General features: G+C 29.1%; 1 protein-coding gene across 3 annotated transcripts; it reads left to right on the top strand.

Moving 5' to 3' along the window:
* The first annotated feature begins 4,183 nt into the window (after positions 1-4,183).
* LOC142528997 (receptor-like cytosolic serine/threonine-protein kinase RBK2) lies at positions 4,184-7,603 on the top strand. Of its 3 annotated transcripts, none has more exons than XM_075634339.1 (8): positions 4,188-4,512; positions 4,928-5,305; positions 5,552-5,807; positions 5,914-6,064; positions 6,164-6,243; positions 6,322-6,457; positions 6,965-7,114; positions 7,197-7,600. In XM_075634339.1, exons 1-8 carry the CDS (start codon positions 4,371-4,373, stop codon positions 7,365-7,367), a joined length of 1,464 nt encoding a protein of 487 aa, XP_075490454.1. In that variant the 5' UTR covers positions 4,188-4,370; the 3' UTR covers positions 7,368-7,600. The 3 variants fall into 3 exon arrangements, with proteins under 3 accessions (XP_075490452.1, XP_075490454.1, XP_075490453.1); XM_075634338.1 differs by having other exon boundaries at positions 4,189-4,512; positions 5,552-5,803; positions 5,910-6,064; positions 7,197-7,599; XM_075634337.1 differs by having other exon boundaries at positions 4,184-4,512; positions 5,552-5,803; positions 5,910-6,064; positions 6,164-6,457; positions 7,197-7,603.
* The last annotated feature ends 731 nt before the right edge of the window (positions 7,604-8,334 follow it).

The following is an 8,334-nucleotide window of genomic DNA, read 5'->3' as shown; positions in this document are numbered from 1 at the left end:
TTAATTGGCCATCATTATATTATTGCTTCTAGTTGGATCATTTTTACTTTATGTTAATTGAGGTATAAGTTTTTTTGCAGTGTGCTAAATACATTAGATGTATGTGTCAAAAATCTATACATATTATAAAAGTGTGAATCAAGGTCAAAGTTTTTCTATTGTGTAATGTCAATTTTGTCCTTAGTTTGTAAATACAGGAAAAATTTAGTGAGGATGTTTTTGTCAAATCAGTTATTATGATAAGGACAAAATTGTCAAACTACATTTATGTTATATAATGATCAAGTTGCCAAAAAAGCTGAAACTTTAAAATTCTTTGATTTTTATTTTCTTATAGATGAATTGAACAAATTTTTTTCACAAAAAATATTAATTTGAAAAGATTAAAATACCAAAATATATTGGTTTTATTTGCTTATAGATGAAGTGAAAAAGAATTTTTTCACAAAAAACTTAATTTGTAGATTTTTTCACAAAAAAAGTTAATTTGTAGAAGATTAAAATAACAAAATTCTTTTGTTTTATTTTCTTGTAAATAAAGTGAAAATATTTTTTCCACAAAAACTTAATTTGTATAACGATATGATGTTAAATATCTTTTATTTTACGTTCATTAAGATTAATTTTTTTTAAATGAAGAATTAAACTAATTAAGCTAAATAATTAAACTAATTTTGTTTTTGTTTTAACAAGGTTGGTGTCATGAAGAATGTTCGATATTTAATTACATTTACAAAATTATACAGGAATTATCAAATATAATCCTAATAAATATTTCATTGATATTTATTTTATCTATATTTCTTTATCAAAAAGAAACTCAACTAATATTGTTCAAAGCCTTGCTTTATTTTATTTATATTTTTTTCCACAAAATATTAATTTGAGAATATTGAAATGCAAAAAATCATGGATTTTATTTGTTTATAGATGAAGCGAAAATAATTTTTTCCCAAAAAAATTAGTTTGTACAATATTGAAATACCAAAATTCTTTTGTTTTATTTGGTTGTAAATATATTGAATTTTTTTCACAAAAAACATAATTTGTGTAAGGACATGATATTAATTATCCTCTATTTTGCATTAATTGAGAATAATTAATTTAAAACGACAAATTAAAATAATGAAGCCCAATAATTAAATCATGTGGGTTGGTGTTATGAAGAAGGTTCGACGGTTAATTACATTTTACAAAAATGATACAAATCATTATTGGATATTTAAGAAAGATGACCTTATAAATATTTCGTGAGTATTTATTCTATCTATTTTTCTTTATAAAAAAATCCAACTAATATTTTTCAAAGCCTTAGTTTATTATTAAAATTTAACAATATATGATTGAATACATACAGTTTTACTAATTTTAACTATTTTTCGTCTTTGTAAAGATAAGAAACTATAACAATTAGTTATTTGATGATCTTGCAATTGAAGAAGATGTATTTTTATAAAAGATGGATATAAGTAAATCAATTATAGATTTATGTAATCTAAAATGACATATCTTTTAAGGTAAATTTTTAAAATTATTATGAATAAATTTTTACAAAAATTATTCATTATTGCTCAATATTTCTCCTTATGAGTTATGATTGATAATAAGAAAGGTCAAATTTATTTGTTTTTATTTGCTTGTAGATGAAGTGAACATATATTTTTCACAAAATATTAAACTGAATATGATTTGTTTTATTTTGTAAATCTATAATCTTTTGAATGAGTTATATATGCAAGAAGTTTCTCAGAAAAAAATTAATACATACAAATTTAATACTTCCAATAATATAGTATGAAATATAAAAAAATATATGTTATCGTAATTTTGAATTTTTGTATTTAAATAACATATTGCATAAATATGTTATATCATTAAGAGTTGAACACTTTTTGATAAATATAATAAAATATTAATTAAATCATATTTTGTCAGTTGTCTAGAAGATAGAATAACCAAAATTTCATTGATTTTATTTGTTTGTAGATTAAGTTAAAATATTTACAAAAAATAAATATAATTTGTAGAATATTGAAATAACAAAATTTTTTGGTTTTATTTGCTTGATGAAACAAACTTTTTTTTTTCAACAAAACACTTAATTTGTGTGGAGATTTGTAGAGGCATCAAATAGAGAAGAATATACATTTCTTCTCATAAGATTTGCTAATGAAGATGGCGAGAATATTGTTTTTCACATAGAAGAAAAAACTGATGACAACAAAAAATCGTGAAAGCAATATAAATTGAAAATATAAAAGAAGAAAACATTTGACGCAATAATTTAATTTAAGGTTTAGAATATATTATCTATGTTATATTTTTATTTTTCATAAATCAATAACACGTGGTGAAATAAGTGGTCAACGTTATGTATTATACTTTTTTATTCTCTCAAATTTAATTTTAATATCTATTGTGATATCAATTTTATATTATATTTTCTCCAATGTCTAATTTATACAAAATTATAATATTTATTACTACTATGTTTTTCAACAATTATTAATTTATTTAGATTGCGCTTGGATAAATTGATTTCAAATTTATGGATTAGAATTATAATTTTCTTGTTAACAATGAAACAATATATCAAATCTTGAATCTACGCATTACTTATTTACATATTATTATTTATATAAAGTAGAATAAATTTCAAATAACATTGGGTGGACTTGAAAAATATCATAATTAATATGAAATACTACTATATTAACATGAAATGAGTGTATTTGAAGTTTATGATGTTATTTCTCTAAATAACAAAAATACATTTGAATGTATTGAAATTCATGGATTTGAAATCATTCCATTCAAGAATAACCTTAGATTTATAACACATAAAATTTTTAAACAAATATCTTTTGCACTCATTTTATAATAAATGTAGTACAAATTATATTACATTGAATTTCCTACGGATAATGCTAAAGGTACAACCAATATATCGTACTGCGATATTTACAACAATTATATCGTGAGATTTTGTTATTAACTAATGTGATTTTATATTTAATTTATCATTAGATTTTGATAAATTAAATTTCTGTATTTTTTTGAATTGTAAGAATTAGTGTACAAATTTGGTTGTACATGTAACATTACTCATTTTCTATCGACTAATATAACATGAAATCATTAATATATAATTTTTTGTAAATTAATCTCTTCGGATCTCATTTATTTAACAACAATTATTGATAATAGAAATGTATTTTCACGTGCGTCGCACGTGTCTTTTCCTAGTTATTTAAAAAGAGGGAAAAAAACAAGAACAAAATCCATAAGTAACTATGTCAAATTTAGTTTGATTGATTGAAATTATGATTATTACAAATTTTCTCTTTAATTATGATAAATAATTTGAGTAAGTCTCTTGTGAGATGGTCTTAAGAATATTTATCTGTGAGACGGGTCAATACTACCGATATTTACAATAAAAAGTAATACTCTTAGCATATAAAGTAATATTTTTTCATCAATGACCGATTCGTCTCACAAAAGTTTTTACCAACTAATTTTATGTTTAATTTTGAATGTAATGCTTTGATTGTGATTGTGATTATGTTTATTTTTCTGATTTTCTCTCCTTCTATATTGGAAATAAAATCAATATGGGATTATATTGGAGAATTTATCAAAATTTTGAGAAATATATAAACTCGCATACATACATACTTACTATATTTATAAGGATTTTGACCCTAAAACAATCTTTGTAATATCAGTTTATTTTTCAAAAATACTCTTTCCCCATGTATAATACCATTATATTTTTAAATGAAAAGAAAAACAAAAGTGAAATTTAAAATTTTACTCTAATATTATTATTTATATTTTATTACAAAATTTAATGTACATATAAAGTTATAATTTATCTAATTTGATTAGATCTTTTTCTGATATGGTCTCACTTCTCGTAAAAGTTATCAATCCGATAAATACTTATCCATGAGATACGTTAATCCGATTAATACTTAAAATGGAAAATCAGTTTGAATCGAATCGAGTTAATAATCTATCTCATGAAATTAATTCATAATACAGCCTCAATTAACTTTTGTGAATTAATTTAAATGTGCAGAAATTTAACTCGTGCACTCGTGGGATAAAACGGGAGGCGTGGCTCCTTAAATAAATTAAATGAGCAGCCGAGCCAAACGTCCACATAAGCGTCGGCGGACACCTCTGCATCTCCCGCCGCTGCCACCCATGCATGCATCTTCTCATTGTTATCTTACTACAACTAAATTTCCAATTTTGTTTTTCTCTTCGAATCAAATTTATGGGTGGTTGGTAGGGATGGAGTAAACCCAAGATTCTTGTCTTTGAAGATACCTTCCCATAATTATTGCCACTTTCATTCCTTCATGCACACATCGAGTGTGCAGCTGAAGGCAAAAATACTCTATTTGTTTAGAAAACGATCTAAAAAATCGCAAGCTTGGCTTTGGAAAACCACACAAAAGAAATCCTCTGTTTCTGTCTGCTTCAGTATTCTACTCTACGGTGGTGCGTATACATTTCCACGATTCTTAAAATGTTGAGCGAGAAGTATTTATTGATGGGTTTTTCTGATTTCTCACTTACTGTGTGGTCTGTGAGCATGTCTGATTTTTCTAGCCTGCATTTCTTAGGGTGATTTGGGTCTTTTGTAATGTGCTTTTTTTTTTGTTGAATCTGAGATTAATTACTCTATGGGATTTCTTGAAATTCATGTTTATTTCTGTAAAAGACTAAAAGCTGATCCCTTTGTACCTTTTTTTATATGATTGACTACATTTTTGGAATAAAAAAGACAACTTTCTATTCGCAAGAACAGCTTGTCCCTTTCTTTATAAACATGTAATTCGAATCTTGTAACTATATATGTTCGCAATAATGAAATCTGTTTATATGTTCTTGGTGGAACTGGGAATATGATCAGAAATGGAGATGGATAAAGATAAATCAAAGGCCTGTTCCCCTGATACTGTGCTTGAGGACTTCCTAAGAAGTGCTGAATCTGAAACAGATTCCTCCAAAGCTACAAGCACGTCACAATCAGAAGTTCAGATTGATCCGAAACCGGGTTCGAGATGGGCCGAATTTTTTCAATTATTGAGAGTTAAATCCAAAGGGCAGTTAACCACATTGCATTCCCTCAAATTCCGCAATTTATCTAGAAGATTTAGCAGTAGTGCTGAAGAGGAAGTTTTAGGGGTGACAAGTGCGGTATTAGATCCTCATCTGAACTATTTCAAGCCCCAATGGAAGAATTTTACCTTCTCAGAACTCCAGACAGCAACCTGCAATTTTTCCCAAGGTTAGCTTTATGATACGAGCGGGCTGGACCAAGAGTGTCGAACGAAAAAAAACTAAATAATTTTGTGAAAATGTGAGTTTTTCGACCAGAAAAGTGCATCTAGTCGCCCCTAGTTCGAATTATTGGCCTGCCCCTTGTGTCTATTCTGATCATATATCTTGATAAGAAATGGCCCTCTTTATGAAATCTTGTAAATCATGAGTGTGAGTGTGAGTGTGTGTGTGTGTGTGTATGCATATGAAATAGGATATTTGATCGGGAAAGGCGGTTATGCTGAAGTCTATCGAGGTTGTTTGAAAGGGGGCCAGCTTGTTGCGATCAAGCGTTTGATTAAAGGCCTAGCGGAGGAAAGAATCATTGATTTTCTATCAGAACTTGGCATAATGGCTCACATAAATCATCCAAACACTGCTAAATTGATGGGTTACGGCGTTGAAGGAGGGGTGTACCTTGTTCTTGAGTTGTCTCCCCTTGGAAGCGTGGCTTCTATGCTTCACAGTTAGTTCACCTTATCCAGATTCGCTGTTTATTGTTCTGACACTTGTTCTAAGTTTTTGGATCCAGATTTTCAATTGTTTTTCCTCATATTTTTGTGATAAAATAGACAGTAGAGAGAAACTCAAGTGGGATATTCGGCACAAGATTGGGATAGGCACAGCAAAAGGATTGCTGTACCTTCATGAAGGATGTCAGAGAAGAATCATTCATAGAGATATTAAGGCTGCAAATATATTGCTTACGGAGGACTTTGAACCTCAGGTATATCAATGAGTGACCCGAGTTATAGGATATCAAGAAATCGAAAGTAATTTTATAAGGTTTTTAGTTGAATCTACCTCAATTATTGCTTTGATTCAGATTTGTGATTTTGGGCTAGCTAAATGGCTCCCAGATCGATGGACTCACCTTACTGTTTTAAATGTTGAAGGCACTTTCGGGTTTGTGGAATCTAACGTTCCTCAATTCTTTTCAACCCATTTTTGTAGAATGATCGGTATTTGGTGCTATTGCTGCAGGTATCTAGCACCTGAATTTCTAATGCATGGAATAGTAGATGAAAAAACTGATGTATTCGCCTTCGGGGTTCTGCTGTTGGAACTTATTTCTGGACGTCGAGCCCTGGATTACTCTCAGCAAAGCCTTGTTATGTGGGTATGACTAGCTTATCTCCGGTTCACATATAATCCTAACAATGTAATGATTTTGCTTGAGAAATTAGCTAAATTGTCGAGCAACTCGTTTCTCAAGATTCGAATCTTGGCTTGAGTAGGGGTGCAAGCAACCCAAGACCTAGTCAAGTAGTTCCAAAGAGTTTCTGTCAAAACTTGGCTGGAGAAGAACACCAGCCTGAGTCGAACTTTGGCTTAATATCTCAGGGTTGAATGCTTGTTGTCTCTGGCTCAAATAATATTTTTCATTTTTCTAAATATTATCTGAACCGTTAGTTTTCACTTAATTTTATTAAGTTAATTTCAAATTTGAGATCAATTGATGCTTGATAAAGTTGAGCTTGTCGTGCTCAAATTAATCCGTCCAGTGATATTTTTTCCTAAAATATAGTGCAACTAGGGCTCAATTTTGCTCGAGTGCACACTAGTCGGAGCAACATTGTTTAAACGTATGCATTAAATCTTTGTGTTGTTATTTCTTTTGTGTCAGGCTAAACATCTGCTAAAAAAGAACAGAATCAGAGAACTTGTAGATCCCTCACTTGGTGATAACTACAATCCCATACACTTAAATCTCATGATCCTGGCTGCTTCATTATGTGTCCAACAATCTCCGATTCGGCGCCCTCGAATGAGTCAGGCACGTATCATTTAAGTAAACAGAGATCAACCCATGTTGCGATATTACATGAAACACGAGTTCTTGTATTTGATTAATGCAGATTCTGCTGCTTTTGAGAGGGAGCTGTGGCAGCCTAGAGCTGATTAGAAAACGTAAGAAGTTGTCAAGTTGGAAGAACTATTACAAAGAGCTTTTTAGTGCAGAAGAACACAGCTTCAGCAGAGACTTCAATGGTTTGAATCTGCAAACACGCATGACCCTTGATACTTAAACGGGTTTTTTGCATACTTTATGTATTTGACACTTATTTTTCTTTCTTACACAAAAATTATAACATGTCAAAGGAGATGAGCGTTAATACATAAAACACAAGAGAGGTGAATACTAATAACTCAAACTACATTATATTATGTTGATACATATATAGGATTATCGGGCCTCGTCACCTCGAATTTCATGAATAATATTTGAAAAAACATATTTTGGGATTCGAGTCATTGAAGAGACACGAGAGCATTGTAAATCGATATACTATATGAGTGGTGCTATATGTACATCGATATTTGTACATCAATTTGTACAACACAAAAAATTAAATAAAAAAGTTCAATTTGTCAATATCTCACTTGAATACAAAATCTCGCGATATAATGGTTGTAAATATCGTATATTAGTGGTATCTTTAGCATTATTTATAATATATTCATTTTTGAACATATACCGAATGAGACATATTTTTTGTGGTGTGAATCATGCATGATACCAAATTTAAGTTGTCGATATCGTGTAGATTCCAGTCCGGATTTTCGATTTTCAAAAAAAATGAAATATTTACTATTTTATGTATGTAGTAACCATTTAACCATCTTTTGTATATTGATTTTTGGAAGAAAAAAATTGTGATATACATGTGGAATTAATTTTACTAGTCCCTTTCCCTAAACCTTTAGGTGGTCATTTAATTTACTGCAGCACAAACATTTAATAGTGCAAAGACTGATCAACACGGTACAATGCATTTGGATTTGGTTCATCAACTTAACTAATCTTTATTACTTTTCCCTTTTGCTATATTTTTTTATTAAATTAAAACCTACCATAAATTTTGACCTAGAGACCTTAATAAAGGTAGGAAATTTGTTTGGTTTGACTGTGGGAATTTTGACTAATAATTTGAGTGGGCTTAACGAAATTAGAAATGGAAAACCAATATCACACGCATGTAGATAAATTCCATG

Source organism: Primulina tabacum, chromosome 16 (genome assembly GCF_025594145.1).
Source record: "Primulina tabacum isolate GXHZ01 chromosome 16, ASM2559414v2, whole genome shotgun sequence".
NCBI classification, from domain to species: domain Eukaryota; kingdom Viridiplantae; phylum Streptophyta; class Magnoliopsida; order Lamiales; family Gesneriaceae; genus Primulina; species Primulina tabacum.
This window is presented reverse-complemented; position numbering and strand designations above follow the sequence as displayed.